Source organism: Leptonotus elevatus, chromosome 14 (assembly GCF_054856555.1).
Source record: "Leptonotus elevatus isolate MCC_2025b chromosome 14, RoL_Lele_1.0, whole genome shotgun sequence".
NCBI lineage: Eukaryota > Metazoa > Chordata > Actinopteri > Syngnathiformes > Syngnathidae > Leptonotus > Leptonotus elevatus.
Window position 1 is genome coordinate 10811062 of NC_141252.1, and position 19153 is coordinate 10830214.

The window sequence follows — 19153 nt, forward strand, 5'->3', positions numbered from 1 at the left end:
ATATGTATTGTATATTAACTAGAAGCACATTGAGGTAATTAGTGTATGAAATGCGCTATACCTCGGCCTTGCTTTTTAGACGCATGTGCGCACACGCGCACAGCCAATTATTTAGCCTTTTTGTGCTATGCTTCGGTCAAAACAACTCAAGCTTTGGAGTTAACGTCTTACTTACCGACAAAATTCCTTTGATGGATATGTGTTTTTATTATGATGGCCTAATAGATCAAAACAAATATTAACATTGATGAGGATCATTAATGAATATTTAACTTACTGTAATTATCTACATCACAGGAAACTAAAGCCACAATAATTAGCATATTGTTGAATCAATAGCTCGCAGGCAGTATTGAATCCCATTCCATTGTGCTGGTATACCTAATGAAGTGGCCCTGATGTCATCACGAATGATACAAGACTGTCGTGTGATACAGCTCAGTAATGTAATGAGAACGCAGGTTGACCTAAGACGTTAGACTTAAAGGAAAGATGGGCTGAGCAGTGCGTCTTATAAAGCAATCAAAATACTATAGTCTCGTAAATGAAATGTTTTCATAGCAATGATGTGGATTGCCACAGGATTGCGCTTGACTCGATGCGAATGGACAAGAACTGTGAGAAAACTACCTTCCAGCAACGCTCGTCCACTTTTTCAGCGTGCTCTTTGCTGACCCCTGCTAGGGTAGCAGTTAACACTCTGACATCGCTCAGGGTTGCTGTAGTGTGACAGAGAAAAGAGGGAGCTGCTGATGAAGTATCATTCCCCTCCACAGCAATTGCAGTAAGAAAAGGCTGTGTATTTTCATTGCCTACCATTTAAAATCGCAGCGACACTGCATTTTCAATATTGAGCTTTAAAAGTGAGATTCAAGATCATGAATATTCCACTTCTTTTCCTTCTTTAGGATCTTGGCAAATATTAGAGCCTAACCCAGCTGATTTAACCAAAAAGCAATGGCTGATTGTGAATGAGACATTCACTGCCATTGACGGTTATAGACGTCAAATTCCTTTTTAACTGGGCTGGCAGTGAATGACTTAAATGCAAACCAGTCCCTCAACAGCTGCATGAAAGTCGCTAAGTGAACCACTCCATTTCCAATTGCATGAGGCGACTCTAGGTTCAGAGGTTTAGGGGTGCTTGGTTACTACAAAGATGGGGGGGGGGGGGGGGGGGGGGGGGTTGGTAGCTGGCCGTGGTCTGGGGTTACTTCCCGCTCCAAAAATTGCATGGGAAGTCAATGAGTAAAGAGGTGTACTGTATTTTTGTTGTTTTAATATTACTTTTAAACTCTATGGTTTATACATATTATAGCTAAAAGTTTCAAGCTTGTTAAAAAGAACACAGTAAAAATATATCTACGTATATAGTCAAAAATTTTGGGGGTGCTTTTGTTCACTTTGAAAAAAAATGGGCTAAATACGCAAGATCACGAAAAGCTTCGGTACCAAGAAATACCGCCCCCCCCACCCCCCACCCCCCCGTTCACTTCCACATTGCCCCACTGAGTTTTCTACCGCTACCCCTGGCCTCATTGTGACCCCCTCTGGCTTCTCGTCTGCTCTCAGCAATTCAAACAGCAAAGGGATTAGCTGCTGCCCGAGTCTCGCTGCCTTATCAGTTGTGGGCAGGGAGGACAGTCACGCTGCATCTATCACTGCAGCCTCTGTCGCATTCTGGGGTACAATAGAGCACCCATCCCACCTACTTCAAAACCACCACCTTAGACATCTCAACACAGTCCCACATACAGTACCGTCCCGGATTGCTTGTGCGCTTGCGATGTGTACAATTTTTAACATTCATTCTCCGCCCCATGCACAATCTTAACGCGAATGCTCTCTCATTGTTCAGTTAAGAATTTAGGAAGGTTTTGTATGGCAACATATGCACTTTATTGGGAACCTTAGTCAATGAATTAATCGGTTCTTTGAGCAAACACAGGTTCTCACAGATGGACAATATGTCCCAGAAAAGTGGGCGCTGTTATAGTTGCGAAGGGTGCAATGACAATTTTGTCCATATTAATTTCCTATAGGTTCAAGGACTCGATGTCTCTCTTTGTATTTTAATCCATATTTTTGATAACAGGTGGTATCCTTGCTCGTGATCCCTGACTGATAATCAATGCCCCTTGTTAACCCACAGTGTGTTTATCAATCTAGAGCAAATTGTAATCTCTGGTATGTCGGGATGTTTTTGTCAAGTAGATTTGTCACCCTGTTAAGCCTGGCTAGGCATTTAATAAAATGACACATTGATCAATATTATTATCATTTTCCTTCTGCCTGCGAGGGATGAGCGCGTCTCCATTTTCACGTGCCGGCAGTCGTGTCTCAGCATTTGAGAAGCCCATTGCGATCTTATCTCTATGCAGACAGGGCGCCTCCCTTTTTGCTCTCACCTCCTCTCTTTGATGGATTTAGCCCTCAGACGAGGCTCTGCCCATGCATCCCAATGACCTTGCTTATAAATAATGAGCATGCTGGCGTCTGAGTGTGCGCCTGTGTCTGTGCATGTTGATCAGATGGTTACAGCACCAACGTGTTATCTTTCAAGGTAGTCGATACCTGTGTGCATGCGTGTGGGAAATATTTGTGATTTTTCTGATTACTGTTGTACCCAAACACTCCGTTATTGTCCACTTGCTGTGTCACAACAGGATTACGCAGGGATTATTAGCCACCATCACCACCTTTCACTCTTCTGTCTGTGTGTGCAGTTCTGGGGCTTATGCGGTAATGCTCTCACGCCCAAACGGGGAGTTTTCGGCAAGACGGGGGATCTCCAAACCATCCTCTGCCTGGCTTGCGCCAAGGATGAGGTCACGTATTCCGGTGCCTTGAACGGCGACATCTATGTGTGGAAAGGGATCAATCTGATGAGGACTGTGCAAGGGGCTCATGGGGTACGTTTAAAGGAAACATTTTGCCAAAAAACTGTCTTTATGTATTTGATGTTTTTTTTATTGTAATTTAATTTTATCAATTTATATTGGAAAAATCAATGAATAACTACTCCTTGTAATGCCTGTTTCTGCTCTGCAATATGGACACGCCCCCTCCTCCCCACTCATATCTTGGTAGGAGTCAGCGGAGGAACCGAACACAATATGCCCACTCAAAATCATTGTATGTACATCGCTTATAATATTGAAAAACTGCGATCGATCAATCCTCGGCACCAACATTTATGTGGACATTTCTACTCATGCCCACTTCTACTTCAACCTTAAAAATCAAAAATGGCTTAAATTCATTCTGGCTGCTGTAGTAGCTTTAAATGGTAGACCTTAAATAAAAGGTGTTGCTGAACTGTGCTGAAAGTCGTCAACCCTAAAAAAAAAATCTTGACAATAATATGTTCTATGCAGCCCCACTTTAACCTTGCCAGCAAGTTCACAAATACTACAAGAATACATCTTGTACTGCTCCCGCTGATACGTTTGCAACCGACCTTTTTTTAGGTCGGACCAATCATGCATTGATTAGGGCGGGACATGCAGCTGCGACGAAACCAACAAGCGCCAACGCTGGCGGAAACGAACAAACCTAACATAGACGAATGGAAGCTACAATTAATTCTGTTTTTGCAGAATTACTCACAGTTTCCTTGTTGAATGTTGAACAGCGAGAGGCGCATTTTTATCCGGTAAAGATGTCCGTGCTTTTTTTTTCTTTTTTCCCCTAAAACGAGATTGGTCAAACCAAACGTATAGTCGGGTGCGGCTTATATGTGTAACAAACTCGAGTATACCCCAAATTTAGCTAGCGCGGCTTATAGTCAGGTGTGTCTTATAGTCCAGAAATTACTGTAAATAAATTTGGGTGATTTTTTTAAATTAAAACCCGTGACACGGCAATTTTGCTGAAAATCAAATGATTAAATCATCACTAGGAAACTATTAATAACACATTTAACCGCTTGTCAATCTGGTGACCGTCGGTTGCGTTATTGCTTTAGCTAATGCTAAATGCTATCTTGGTTGAGTTTGAGTTTTTTTGCTTCGTCCCAGCAGCTATTGGAAGCTGGCTGTGCCATTTTCCTGGCACCTTTCCCACATTGTAACATTGGAAATATGCTGCCAGAAATGCTCAGCTTGCGTTTGGTCTGACCGGCAACCCCAGCATTAGTCTAGTAGAACTACTTTTCCCATGATTATTAGGAATGGAAGCAGGAAGTAGTTCTAGTTCCAGTATGACAAAAGCACACCTGTTAGTGATTAGATGTAGTTGGATTAGCCGTGAATCGCTATGACAACCGTGTGGTTGACATACACATGGCCCAAACAGTTAGGACTGTCCCGGTTAAAAGCCAGACGTCTGGTCGCCCTTTATCCATAAGTGGCAATGTTCAGCACATTCAATGGTCCTTTTAGGTTAGTTAAGGCTGAAATATGTTTGGACAGAAAATTTTAAAATTCACATAGGATAAAGTCTATGAAATGAAGAGACTGTTGGGAATAATGCAATTTCATGGACCAAATCTTAGAATTGAGGTCAGTGCCTCTGACCAGCAGAAAAGGACCATCACTTGCATCCAGCATAGGTAGAGATCCACATTGCTTGCTTGATTCTGCTCAATAGAGAAGGATCAGTCTTTTGCTACACAGGATTAAATTATATCTATGGGATCAACAGCTTTGTTAGGGAATGGGGGTTGGGGGATGGGATAATAATAAGTACAGTACATTCCGATTCCTGATTTTTGTACCACCAAATATTTTACCGTGGATTCAACAGCATACTTTGCAGTGATAATAAGCAAATCATAGCGACTCTTGCTCCTCCCTTCTGCTTTGTGCGACGTTGAGGCCGTAGTAGCAGGTGCGTAGCTGTGAAGGCCTTGTTAAACAGTTGCCTTTGCTTCTGTCATAGCTCGTTTATCGCACACTAACGGCCTGTCATTTCCTCCAGTCAGGGATTTTCAGCATGAACGCTTGCGAAGAGGGTTTTGCCACCGGGGGACGAGACGGTTGCGTCCGCCTGTGGGATCTCAACTTCAAACCAATTACTGTCATTGATCTCAGGGAAACAGACCAAGGATATAAAGGTGATGTCAAAATGCCTCCACTCAGTAAAGGTTGCAGGGCCAATTAAGCTCATCTCATCAAGTGGCATATCTACACCGTGCTGCTTAAGCCATTCTTTTCTGTTCTCCCTACTAACACTCCCTTTCTTCTTTCTTCCGTTTCCTTTATTTCTTGTATCTTGGACCTAACAGTAGCTAGAAGGGAAAATAGCAGAGGTGGGTAAAGCGTTATAAGGGCAGATTTAACAGCCGTGCCAGTCTGTTTGTAGCCGTCCCCATATTGTTCTCTTGTGGTTAGTGAATCCGTTTTACAACATATTTTTTAGATGTCATGGTCGTATATAAAGTACAGCATCCACATCAGTTGGCCACATGCTGTCATGTATTTCTGTTAAACCTCTGCTTCATTTTTTGTGTGTGTGTGTGTGTGTGTGTGGGGATAGGGCTGTCTGTGCGTAGTGTTTGCTGGCGGGGAGACCACATCCTGGTGGGCACGCAAGACAGCGAGATCTTCGAGGTGGTGGTCCACGACCGCAACAAGCCTTTCCTTATCATGCAGGGTCACTGTGAGGGCGAGCTGTGGGCGCTGGCCGTGCACCCCACCAAGCCTCTCGCTATGACGGGCAGTGATGACCGCTCAGTCAGGTGAGAGTCCTGACAAGTTATCGCAATAAGTATCAAAATACTAGGGATGGACCAATTGTTGGCCGGGCCGACTATCCGTGTCAAAATGCCAAATATCGGCATTGGCCTTTTTACGAATCTGAAGGCAGATTTCATCAGGATTTGTAAGATGATTTAATATGTGCTTTTACACCTGTTGCCAACAGTGTGCTCCATCTGGTACTATTTTTGTTAAAAAAAATTCTGTGTGTTTTTTCTTCTCCCCAACAAGGATATGGAGCCTTATCGATCATGCACTGATAGCCCGCTGTAACATGGAGGAGCCGATCCGCTGTGCGGCTGTCAGCACTGATGGTATTCATTTAGCCCTGGGAATGAAGGATGGCTCATTCACCGTTCTCAGAGTCAGGCAAGTACACAATTCAATGGAAGACTATAAGTTTTCATGTCTTACCATTTGGGCTTTATTGACGAGCCCTTTTTTGTCCGCCTCCAGAGATATGACAGAAGTGGTCCACATCAAGGACAGGAAGGAGGCTATCCATGAGCTGAAGTATTCCCCCGATGGAGCCCATTTGGCTGTCGGCTCCAATGACAATTCAGTGGACATTTATGGTGTTGTGCAGAGGTACAAGAAAGTAGGAGAGTGCATCGGCTCCAATAGCTTCATCACGCACATGGACTGGTCTACGGACAGCAAGTTGCTGCAGACGAACGATGGCAGCGGCAGGAGGCTCTTCTATAGGATGCCAAGTATGTCTAATTTCATAGGATTTTTTTTTAAGGTACTTTGAATGATATAAGAAGTGTGTCTTTTATTCAGGTGGGAAAGAGATGACCAACAGGGAGGAGCTGAAGCTGGTGCAGTGGGCATCATGGACATGTGTGTTAGGCCCTGAGGTTAATGGAATATGGCCCAAATATTCTGCGATCAATGATGTTAACTCCGTGGACGCCAACTTCAACAATCAAGTCTTAGTAACGGCCGATGACTACGGATTAGTCAAACTTCTACGATATCCATGTATAAAAAAAGGTAAAGAAAACGGCAGTAATTCTTAATGTCTTGTTGAATTCATGTTCTATTTCTCTTGATTTTAGGGGCAAAATTTAAAAAATATTTAGGTCACTCAGCCCATATTACCAATGTAAGATGGTCACATGACTACCAGTGGGTTATCACCATTGGTGGAGCGGATCACTCGGTGTTCCAGTGGAAGTTTGTTCCGGAGAGGAAGTCAAAAGAAGCTCTGCATATTGCACCACAAGGTGAGAGGAAGGAAAGTACCTCGAGGAATGGTTACAATTGGACAGATGTCTCGAACCTGTTCAGATACACAGTTTTACAATTTTACTCTAAAAAGCAGGATTCGATTCGATTCCGATTTTTGCGTGCGCAATTCGATTCAGAATCGATTTTCGATTATGAACGCTTTTTGATTCAAAATGATTTGATTGACAATGATTTTTGCTTCAATTTATAGATTTTCAAGGAATCGTAATGATTTACTCCAGTCTGACTTGCTACTGCTAATTAGCGCGCTACTAGCGGCACTTTTATCACTCAAAAAAACGGCTCCACGCTGCAAAAAAAACAACTTTTATTGGAATAACTTGATTTTGATTTTTCCTTCTACTCTCTAATGTGGCTTCAACTTAACAGTGTATCAGACTGTGTGGAACCACACTGCCCCTAAGTGGCTAAATAGGGTACAACATGAACAGCGCTCCCAATAAAGGCACAAACAAACAAAGGGAAGACAGTATAAAATAATTTAAATAAAATTGATTTTGGGACATTAAAATAGATTCTGAATCGTACTAAATGAGAATCGCGATTCTTATAAGAATCTATTTTTTGGGGGGCACACCACTACTAAAAAGAGTCTATTTGGTTCCACTATAAACAGAGTAAAGTTTACACTTGTAAGAGAGTAAAATATTTTATGTACGAGAGAATATTTTTGGTTTTCTTTTGGATATCAGCAAACAGTAGGAGTGGCATAGCTCGGGTGGCAAAGTGTTTGTCTCCCAAGCTGAAAGTCAGAGTTTGTTCCTCAGACCTTGTGTAATTAAAAAAAAAACACAAATAAAATGTACTAAAAAATCTTCTAACATTTACTGAGAATTTATGAGTGAAAAAAAACTTTACGAGGTTTTTGTCATGGAATAGGTCAATCCTATTGTACACAGTATAAATACTTTGCGTAAAATTTACTCTGAATATTTTACTCTCTTCCAAGTGTAAATTTTACTCCGTTTACAGTAAAAACCAAATAGACTCTTTTTAGAGTAAAATGTACAAAATGTACTGTGTAGTTAGACCAAATTGCTACAGTGGTAAATGTATCTACATTGTTTATTTGAACAGCAATTGTGTTGTGCCTGCTTCTTTTCAACTGTATTGCTCCCACCAACTTTATAGGCTTGATGTGTTAAACTGTCATGCTAAATTATTCCCCGTCCCATAACATTTAAACGCATCCGTTCGATGTGAATGAAAGTTGGAAAGTATAATTGCGTTGTCATTGCCAACTCATTATTTTTCCAGAGAGAGAGTGCAGCTGCGCTTTCTATGATTAAAACACACCCAGACTTTCCTTTTCATTTTCCTAATGGACCTTGTGAGGAAGCCCCCCTTAGCTTCAAGTCCAGCTTATTGCCTTTTCTTGGCTCAGCATCAATCTGCAGCATCAGCATCCTGAAACATTTGGCTTTGCTTCTTTTTGTGTTTACTCGGAGCACAGCTGCTTTAGTACTTGAGGATTTTGTGAAAGGTAATGCTATATTTTTTACCACCATACTCAAACTATGTTTCTATTTCTAGAGACCTTGGCAGACTCCAACAGTGAAGAGTCAGACTCCGATCAGTCAGATGTGCCTGAGATGGATTCCGAAATCGAGCAGGAGACACAGCTTACGTATAGAAGACAGGTTGGTGTGTTTGTAACTCGGAGACCTTTCATTTTGAACGTCCATTGATTTTTATAAAACACACTTGCCCGTGTTTCTGCATGAATTCAGATTTATAAAGAAGATCTACCTCAGCTCAAAGAGCAGTGCAAAGAGAAAGATCGAGCAATCGCAATGAAGAAGAGAGAGCGAGCACCTGGGAGTGGATTGAAGCTGCACTTTATTCATGGGTGAGCTTGCACTTTAACTCATTCACTGCCATTGACGGCTATAGACGTCAAAAATTCATTTGAAATATTTCTTAGTTTAAAAAAAAAATCACCACTTTTGTTAACAAGAGTATGAAAACCTAGAAACATTTTGTTATTGTACATTTAGAATAGATATAACATTTGTGATTAATCGTGAGTTAACTAGTAAAGTCATGCAATTAATTACAATAAGAAAATGTAATCGCCTGACTAGATGATTGTTAAAAATTAGGGGCGTCAGGCGATTACATTTATATCTGTTCTAAATGTACAATTAAAAAAAAGTTCTAGGTTTTCATACTCTTGTTAACAAAAGTTTAAAAAAGTTCAACTAATAGAAATAGTTAAAATGATCTTTTTGACGTTTATAACCGTCAATGGCAGTAAATGAGTTAATATAGTCAATTCGAAACAAATGGAGTGATAAATGATCGTTCTCCAAAACATTTGTATTGCTTTTTATTTTTTGCAGCTACAGGGGCTATGATTGCAGAAGTAATCTGTTCTATACCCAGACCGGTGAAATCGTCTACCATGTGGCTGCTGTTGGGATCGTGTACAACAGGCAGCAGAACACCCAACGTTTCTACATGGGCCACGATGATGACATTCTCTGTCTGGCCATCCACCCACTCAAAGATTTTGTAGCAACAGGCCAGGTAGAGATATGCCCGGTGGCATCGGAATTGCATTCCTTGTTCTCTAGTCTTTACGTTCAAATGTAACAAAGAAACTTGTGCTCAAATGATGATTGTGACTATCCAGGTTGGCCGAGATTCCTCCATCCACATATGGGACACAGAAACATTAAAACCAATGTCTGTGTTGAAGGGTTTCCATCAGCTTGGAGTGTGCACTTTGGACTTTTCAGGTAGTGAGTCAATATTACCAGAAGGTCAATATCATCCTTAAAAAATACGAGAGTTTCCATTGAACTTCATATTCATTGTATTAAGTAGATGTTATGCTGTGAGGAATCCACACTTTTTAATACAAATTAACTGTAAGCAGATATTGTACATGTAAACAGCAAAATATGTCACCTTGCTAATAGGGTGGACAATGACAGGGTGGACATTTTGGCGAACATTAGCATTTAATGAGCACATGGTAGATCTTCACTTTGCAACATGTTTCTTTTAGCAAGCGGATTGTGTACTGTTTAACAAATATTAGGGGTGGGAATCTTTGAATGTCTCACGATTCAATTTGATTCTGATTTTTTTGGGTGTGCGATTCGATTTTCGATTAAGAACGCTTTTTGATTTAAAATGATTTGATTCAAAATTATTTTTGCTTCAATTTTTAGATGTTCAAGGAATCGTAATGATTTACTCCAGTCTGAATCGCTAATGCTAATTAGTGCTCTACTCGCGGCACTTTTATCACTCAAAAAACGGCTCCACGCAAAAAAAATTTTTTTTATCGGAATAACTTGATTGTGACTTTTTCCTTCTTCTCTACTCATCTAGTCTTCTACTCTAATGTGGCTACAACTTAACAGTGTATCAGACCGCGTGGAACCACACTGCCCCTAAGTGGCCAAATCGGGTACAACATGAACTGCGCTTTCAATAAAGGCACACACAAACAAAGGGAAGACAGTATCAAATAATTTAAATAAAATCTATTTTGGGACATTTAAAATCGATTCTGAATCGTACTAAATGAGAGTCGCGATTCTTATGAGAATCTTTTTTTTTTTTTTGGCACGCCCTTAACAAATCTATTTAGAATTTGCAAAAGGTTGTGATAATCAATTGATAGCTTCACAACTTCCAACTACTCACATAATATGACAATGGCGAAACTTAATGTGTAAGTATATATACTGCAGCTTTCCATTATTTCAGCCTCAAGTGAAGAAAGACAAAATGATGGCGTTACTGAAAGCATCACAAGTTTCTTAAAGGGGTAGTTAAGCCATAACGACAGGGTGGACAACAATTTGAGGGACCCATGCAAAATGTTCATTATGGTTATGAAAATAGAATAGACAGTCAAAGTGGCTCGTTTTACCGTATTGTGGACAATAAAACAAGGTTAAAAAAATAATTTTCTGTCGTTTAACCACGTAGTTAGCATAGTGGTTTGTGCCACATACCAAAATCATGTAGATCCAATACAAAAGATCAGATCCATCAGACTTCCTGCTAACAATGGCCAAGACAAAGACAAACACAGTGGCTTGATGTGCCAATAACACAGATTTGATTTACACTCCACAGCGGATGGCAAGCGCCTGGCCTCAGTGGGCCTGGATGACAATCACACCATTGTGCTATGGGACTGGAGGAAGGGGGAAAAGCTTTCAGCCATGTGGTGAGTGTGGTCCTGACATTGTTTACGTGATGCTACTATCCAGAAACGGAAAGAGCTCGGACAGTCCTTTGTGTTATTTTTTTTTAAAGATTATCGGAGCTTCTCTCTTTAAATATGAACATTGATAAACCGTGGATTTAATTGGAGCCACTTTGCAGTTCATGGATGACAGTGTGATTCATGTTTCGCAGAGGGAAGGAAGGGAATTGCCTTTTAGATTAAGAGGCTGCTCCACTGCGACACTTAAGCCTGCCAAGGTTTGAATAGTTAAGAATATGCCCCAAGGCTCCAACTGTATCCATAATGAATGAGAATTACTTTCAGTGCCCGTCTTCGTGTCAGATTGTATTTTGACACAGAGGCCATATTTTCTAGGTACCCCAACGTTGTATAATAGACTACAAAAAGCAAGCTGTGATGAAAAGCTACATTTAAAAGTTACTGAAACACAGAATCACTGATAGTAATTTGTCCTAAATGGCTAATAGAATACAATTACATAACCACCGTGCGAGAAATATGTAGCTGTAAAACATCCACATCTCAAAATAACAGTTTTTTTTTCCTCTTTGTTGCTCGGCACCACTTGATGTTCATATTTAGCCTAAACTCAATTTAAACTGACCCTGACACGTTTGGAGCACTGCGTGTTATTTGCTCTTCTGTTGTCTCAACTGAAAATGCAGAGACAGCTTGGAGCACCACTAATCTGCTTTGCAGACCTTGGTGGGTGCTGTGCAATGCAATTGTGAGGAAAAGGGCTCGAGAGAAGTCTTTAGCTGGGAGGCAAAGAGTGGGCGTGGGAAGATGAGGCTTCCTGGTGTACAGGGAAGAAGATGGGCAACGAATGGGAAATATGAATTCAACAAAGTGTACTTTTTTACTTCAGCATAGGACAAAAATGTGTTATTTTATTCTAGCCATCATATTTATTTATTATGGGCAATTTAAGGGTTCAAGCTACTCATTATTGTCATGGGCCACATTAAAAGTTTTGATCTCGATACTTTGTAGTCTCAATAATGTCTTTGTCTTGGTTGGCGTGGACTACAACACTACCACAGTTCTACTTTTTGTAAAATATTGAAAACATTTTTTTAAATCTGGAGATGAGCTAATATGGGCTATTATATGGGCTCATATGCTAATAATAATATTAGGGGTGTCAAAATGTGTGCGTTAATTTAAAGTTCATTCAACGCCACTAATTTTTTAAAACTCGTGATTAATGACCGCCCCTTACTTGAAAAGACTGTACTACGCAGCAGACATGGCCACGTTCGACGGCGTATTAGGGCCACGTATAAATATATTTTTTTTACAGAGCGGGGGCAATATTCCGAGAAAAAAAACTCGCAAATTTGCCACTTTATAAAATTTACAAGTTTTTTTTCTTGCAAATTTTCCACTTTATAAAGTGGTCAATTTTTTACATTTGTAAGTTTTTTTTCTTGGAATATTGCCCCCGCCCTCTAAAAATATATATATTTATACGAGGCCCTAATACGCCGTCGTAGCCACGTCAAAATAATAATCAATTTTAATAAATTTAATAATAATGCATAAATTTGTGGAGGCTAGGGTTAAGTTGTATTTTACAATTTTAAAAATGTGAATAATTTCCCAAGTTACTTCATGTTAAAGATTAAATAGCGTTTAATATGAAAAGAAAAATGCACTGAGCTGTCACCAATGTCTAGATGCAATTATTGCCATCTAGTGGCAGAAAAATGACCAACACAAATCAATATCACACTTGATTTTTTACAGTACAGTACATCTTTTTTATTTTAACTAAATTTTATGAATTATTAAGAAATGACTAAAAGATGCAGCCATATTTTCCACTTTTGTTAGCAAGAGTATGAAAACTTTTATTGTACATTTAGAACAGATATAAAATTTGCGATTAATCGTGAGTTAACTATTGAAGCCATGTGATTAATTATGATTCATTTTAATCGTCTGACATTCCTAAATAATATATACATTGAGTTCTACTTGGGTTTCATTGGCAAAAAAAAATAATCCGATGGGTATTTAAATGAAGTGTGAAGTCTGTGGCTTTACAGAGTGCCCTCTCTCATTTTCGTACCATGTTTGCCTGTCCTGTCAACAGGATTACACAAAATTAAGGGGGTCATTTCCATAAAACCTGAAGGAGGGCTGGAGGTTGGGCTGAGGAAGAACGCATTTTGTGTAATGCAGGATTTGGAACACATCCAGCCTTCATTAATAATAAATATTGTTGTGTTTTCAGTGGAAGCAAAGATAAGATCTTTGTCGTGAAAATAAATCCCTACCTGCCTGACAAGCTCATCACCGCCGGTGTAAAACACATGAAGTTTTGGCATAAAGCTGGTAAGAGCGGCCGTGATAACAAGCTGAAGTCTGGCTTTGAAACGTTGCAGCTCACTGTGTCTACTTTCCCTCTCTCAGGTGGTGGGTTAATTGGACGCAAGGGGAGCATGGGCAAGACGGAGACTATGATGTGTGCCGTCTACGGTTGGTCGGAGGAGATGGTGTTCTCGGGCACGTGCACTGGTGACATTTGCATCTGGAGGGACATGTTCTTGATGAAGACTGTCAAAGCCCATGACGGCCCCGTTTTCAGTATGCATGCTCTCGAAAAGGTAATGAAAGCGCATTTCATTGCAAATTTCAAATCATAAACTCATTCACTGCCATTGACGCCTATAAACGTCAAAAAATCATTTTAATCAGTTTAACATTTTTTTCCACTTTTATTAACAAGAGTATGAAAACCTAGACATTTTTTAATAATCTTTTCTTTTCTTTTTTTTACACCAAAAGATTACTAAAAATTAGGGGCATCAGGCGATTACATTTTTTAATTGTAATTAATCGCATGACTCCAATAGTATACTCACGATTAATCACAAATCAGTTCTAAATGTACAATAATTTCTTTCTAGGTTTTCATACTCTTGTTAACAAAAGTGGGGAAAAATTAAATACATTTAAACAACTCATATGAATAGTTCAAATGAATTTTTGACGTCTATAGCCGCCAATGGCAGTGAATGAGTTAATAACCTAAAAAAAAAGAAGATGTCTGCTATTGACATGTTCATCTCTGCAGGGATTTGTGACTGGAGGGAAGGATGGTATAGTCGCGCTCTGGGATGACACATTTGAAAGATGCCTCAAGACCTATGCCATCAAGAGGGCAGTCTTAGCTCCAGGCTCCAAGGGTAATATGGTCATCTTGCACCAGATATGTTGTGCATCTGTGGCCTGGTTCAAACATGACTTCTTGTTTTTATGTTCTCGACTCTGCAGGCTTGCTTTTGGAAGACAACCCGTCCATACGTGCCATATCTCTAGGCCACGGCCACATTCTTGTGGGAACTAAGAATGGAGAGATTTTGGAGGTGGACAAAAGTGGCCCCATTACTCTGCTCGTCCAGGTGAGATGGCAAAACTAAGAATATTTTTCGAAAGATTCATCCATTAAATAGTATTTTTGGGGGGTCACCGAACTTTTTAAAAGGAGATCTACTTGTTGGGTACCGATTAATGCGATTACAGAAGCTAAGCAAACAGCCCTCCGTGTTATTGTAGCAGCTATGGTATTTCACACAACCCAAGGAGATGCCCATGACGAAAATAAATTGCAGCTATGAAGGCTCAATTGGTAATTTTGCCAAGTGGTTCTGCCCTGTCTCCAAGTGAGGGCCTCTTGTCTTTAGGTTGTCAGAGTGGTATTGATTGCCCGTTTTGAATGTTTTGCAATTACAACTGTGATCTGACTGATGGGACCAATCGATGAGGGTGTTCCTTAATCAGCTGCTGCACGGGAAACTAATCAGATCATTGTCAAGAATTGTACACAATGTAGTGAAAGTAGTGTAGCAGTTTTTTCTGTTCTTTGAAGCCTTGCTTCATCATTGAGTTTAGTTTTTCTTCATTCTTTCTTCATTCAGTTTTTCTTCCATTTTTCATACATTTTTTCCCACTTTTGTTAACAAGAATATGAAAACCTATAATTTGTTTATTGTACATTTAGAACAGATGTAAAATTTGTGATTAATCATGAGTTAACTAGTGAAGTCGTGCGATTTAATTACGATTAAAAATGTTAATTGCCTGTCGCCCCTAATTTTTAATAATATTTTTTTAATAATGAATTTATGGCAGTGAATGAGTTAATTTATTATATTAATTAAAAATAATTACTATGCATCATTTTCAGACAACAATAATTTATACTGATTCTAAATTAGTTTTAACGTAAACCTAACATCCGTAGTTTGTTCTTAAATGCCACAATTAAGTAGTTTGTAGCTATTGCGAACATGTCTTGTAAACCACCCATCCAGCATTCTGCCGCTTGTGCAAAATTACAACACACAATAACATTTGGATGCAACAGAACATAAGAACAACAGCTTTTAATAATCCAGAAGACAAAACTCGATTTCACGATTTAGCAAATTTTCAACGATTCCATTTTTTAAATGACAATCAATTGGATTAATTCGATTTATTGCCCAGCCCTACCTCACAGTAGATTATATTGTGCCGTATGTCTAAAAAATAATGTTAATAAGTGCTTTGTTGCGTCATGCAGGGTCACATGGAAGGTGAAGTCTGGGGCCTTGCCACCCATCCCCATCTCCCTCTGTGCGCCACTGTCAGTGATGACAGAACACTGCGCATATGGGATCTCTCCCCCAGCCACTGCATGTTGGCAGTGCGCAAACTCAGGAAAGGTGAGTCACCAACTGATGATAGTAAAATATTTGCTCCCTTGTGGCCTATGCGTTTATCCTGACTGAGTGGATCAGTCCTCGGCTAATAAAGGGGAAGTTAAACTTATACAATAATGTTGTTATATGTGACCTTTTAAGTCTAAACATGACATTCTGATTAATATTACATATGAGTTTTGCAGCAAAATCCGTCCGATTTGATCCATCTCAGCGGGCGGCCATTTTGCCACTTTATGTCGACTGAAGATGACATCACGCCCTCCACAGGTGGCCGCTGCTGCTGCTTCTCCCCTGATGGCAAAGCCTTGGCAGTCGGTCTAAACGACGGCAGCTTTCTCATTGTGAATGCAGACACCTTGGAGGACCTTGTGTCCTTTCACCACCGCAAGGACATCATCACAGACATCAAATTCTCTCCAGGTTTGTGACTCCCTTGCGATCGACAAGTCCATGTTTTGAAAACAGGGCTGGATGTTTCCTTCTCTGTTCAGGTTCTGGCAAGTACCTTGCAGTGGCGTCTGGAGACACATTTGTGGATATTTACAACGTAATGAACAGCAAACGTGTTGGAGTGTGCAAAGGATGCCTCAACTCTATCACTCACTTGGATTGGGACAGGAGAGGTGAATATCCTTTATACTGTAGATAATCCTTGTGTTAACGCTGAATAACTGCCAAACACGGTGGCCTTGCGGGCTCTTTAATTCACAGGGAAACTACTCCAAGTCAATACCAGTGCCAAAGAGCAGTTTTTCTTCGAGGCGCCTCGTGGCAAGAGGCAGACCATCCCTGCCACAGAGGTAAGCTGGGAGAAGAAACACCACAGTAGCAAGATAGGGAGAGTGCGAGTTCAGCAAGGTGGAGGAAAGTGTAATAAATAAATAAATACATTATTCCATCCATCAATTTTCTATAGCACTCATCCTCATTAGGGTCACAGGTGAGCTGGAGTCTTATCCTGCCTGACTTTGGACGAGAGGCGGGATACACATTGCACAGCAAAAATTGAAGTATTCAAATTTTAGGATTACATTTTTGGGAAGTGAAGTGTAATAATTTTTTTTCACAGTTAATGATGTCCAGAGCAGGGTTATTATAGTTTTGGAATGTTCATTTTAGTTAGTTTTAATTAGTTTTCAGGGTGGTTTTGTTAGTTTTTATTAGTTTTAGTTATTTAAAAAAAATGCTTAGTTTTAGTTAGTTTCAGTATTATTATTATTATTTATTTTTTATGTGTATTACTTGTGCGCAGAGATTGTAAATCCAGGTCCAGAAAGTAAAAACCCTGCCACAGTTTGGCTTTAGCTATTGATTCTAGCTAGCTAGCTCCCTGGCAGGTAAACAAGCACCATGGGAGCTAGCCAGAGAGCTAGCTAGCTAGCTGGCATCAATGGCTAAAGCCAAACTGTGGCAGGCTTTTTACTTTCTGGACCTGGATTTGCCACCTCTGCTTGGGTTCAATATTTGATAAACACCATGGTAAAATGAGAAAAGTAACTAATTTCTTACCTAGCGTTGCATTTCGTTGTCGCCTCGGAGCAATGTCATCTGAAGGTGCTTTTCTATTAGCTGCTGCTAGATGACGTCACTTCTGCGTGACACTTTCAAATGTCCTTATTCCGGTTTATTAAATCTACTTAAAATCACATTTAAAATCATCCCCAAAAGTTAATGCATTAAATTAATTACAAAAGACTAAAACAAAGGACATTTTTTATATAATTATAGTTAGTTTTAGTTTGTTTTGTAAACATAAAATGTAGTTTCAGTTAGTTTTCGTTTAAAAAAAAAAAAAAAAAGTATTTTTGTTTTTATTTCATTTCGTTAACAAAATAGTTTTTTGAATTTTAGTTTTAGTTTTTTCGTTAGTTTCCGTGAACTAAAATAACCTTGGTCCAAGTGGGTGCTATTTAGTTATTAGTTGATCACCTAGTGTTAGATTAACTACACAGAGATGTAATTAAGCTCCGCCTTCACCTGCACTTGTCCAGGTTGAAAGAGATGAGTCAGTGCCATTTTCCTTTTCTTTGCTTATCGATGATGATGATGATTGTACCACATTGTCTTAATTGTGTAACCTGTGTTTGAGGATTGATTATCCATTGATTTAATGTGTTATTGTGAATTGTTAATTTGTTCTCTTTAACTACAATTTTGGTGTCTTTTTTTTTAATAGAATGTAGTAATATTGGAAAGAATTGGGAGTTTAAATTCACACTAGTATTTTTTCCAACTCTCTACCAGAGTTAAATATTTAGTTATTATTAACATTTCTCTTGTTAATGAAAGCAACTCGTTTTGAGTGTTAAAAAGTACAACACTAGATGGTGTCATATTTTAACAATACACGTTAGTGTCGTGTAAAATCAACACTGACCAGTGTTGGCTTGCGTTAAATGTCAACTCCCATCTCAGTGTAAAAAAAAGAACACCTTCCGAATGTGTTTAAAACTATATTTGAAATGTTAAATTCAACTCTATAGGTGTTGAATTAACGCTGCCAATTTTGTTGTTGGATGAACTTAGCCTTAAACAACAAAAAGTCCAGTTGCCTCTGAAGCAAAACATAATGTAACACATACATTTATGTGTTTTAGGTGGAGAAGGTTGACTGGAGTTCGTGGACATGCGTCCTCGGCATGTCCGTCGAGGGCATCTGGCCTGTGATCAGAGAGGTCACAGAGGTGACCTCCGCTTGCCTTAGCAATGACAAGAAAGTGCTCGCCACAGGAGACGATTTAGGATACATCAAACTCTTCAGATACCCTGTCAAGGTAAGATACACTGCTCGACATACAGAATACGTTTATGTCACTACATCAAGTCGACGGAAGCTGTTTCACCCCTAGGGCAAGTATGCAAAGTTCAAACGCTATGTGGCTCACAGCACGCATGTCACAAATGTGCGTTGGACCCACGAGGACAGCCTATTGGTGACGGCTGGCGGTGGGGACACGTGCCTCATGATCTGGGCCCATGAGCCTGAGACTCGCAGGGAGCTCAGACAGTGTGACAGCGAGGAGTCGGACATTGAGAGCGAGGATGATGGAGGTATGAGAGCGGCTTCTCCCGGAAATGTCCCTGCTGACGCTGTATCTGTATCACTTGTTTTTTTTGTTGTTGTCAGGTTATGACAGTGATGTGACAAAGGAGAATGAGATCAACTATACCATCAAAGCCTTATCCACCAACATGCGCCCCATGACTGGTGTAAAACCCCACTTGCAACTGAAAGAGCCTTCTGTGGATGAGAGGTATTCTTTTGTGAAAAT

General features: G+C 39.9%; 1 protein-coding gene and 1 long non-coding RNA gene across 3 annotated transcripts in view; one reads left to right on the plus strand and one right to left on the minus strand.

Annotated features, from left to right (window-relative positions):
- Positions 1 to 19153, plus strand: part of eml5 (EMAP like 5) — a 43932-nt gene that overhangs the window by 13360 nt on the left and 11419 nt on the right. Inside the window, exons 5-28 of one of the 2 annotated variants that reach the window (XM_086094390.1) lie at positions 2727 to 2912; positions 4921 to 5056; positions 5228 to 5251; positions 5479 to 5680; positions 5931 to 6068; positions 6156 to 6412; positions 6483 to 6695; positions 6761 to 6928; positions 8487 to 8593; positions 8684 to 8802; positions 9296 to 9482; positions 9589 to 9694; positions 11052 to 11145; positions 13406 to 13506; positions 13585 to 13778; positions 14249 to 14360; positions 14449 to 14576; positions 15740 to 15881; positions 16149 to 16301; positions 16373 to 16504; positions 16593 to 16681; positions 18479 to 18655; positions 18731 to 18932; positions 19009 to 19135. In XM_086094390.1, coding sequence (XP_085950516.1) covers positions 2727 to 2912; positions 4921 to 5056; positions 5228 to 5251; positions 5479 to 5680; positions 5931 to 6068; positions 6156 to 6412; positions 6483 to 6695; positions 6761 to 6928; positions 8487 to 8593; positions 8684 to 8802; positions 9296 to 9482; positions 9589 to 9694; positions 11052 to 11145; positions 13406 to 13506; positions 13585 to 13778; positions 14249 to 14360; positions 14449 to 14576; positions 15740 to 15881; positions 16149 to 16301; positions 16373 to 16504; positions 16593 to 16681; positions 18479 to 18655; positions 18731 to 18932; positions 19009 to 19135 — 3494 coding nt within the window. The remainder of the gene's footprint in view (positions 1 to 2726; positions 2913 to 4920; positions 5057 to 5227; positions 5252 to 5478; positions 5681 to 5930; positions 6069 to 6155; positions 6413 to 6482; positions 6696 to 6760; positions 6929 to 8486; positions 8594 to 8683; positions 8803 to 9295; positions 9483 to 9588; positions 9695 to 11051; positions 11146 to 13405; positions 13507 to 13584; positions 13779 to 14248; positions 14361 to 14448; positions 14577 to 15739; positions 15882 to 16148; positions 16302 to 16372; positions 16505 to 16592; positions 16682 to 18478; positions 18656 to 18730; positions 18933 to 19008; positions 19136 to 19153) is intronic. The other variant, XM_086094391.1, reaches the window with a different exon arrangement.
- LOC147162938 (uncharacterized) lies at positions 15546 to 17458 on the minus strand. The gene is made up of 3 exons (XR_015097034.1): positions 17391 to 17458; positions 16486 to 16686; positions 15546 to 16399 (listed from the first exon to the last, which is right to left on the minus strand). It is a non-coding gene; the product is annotated as an uncharacterized LOC147162938 (long non-coding RNA).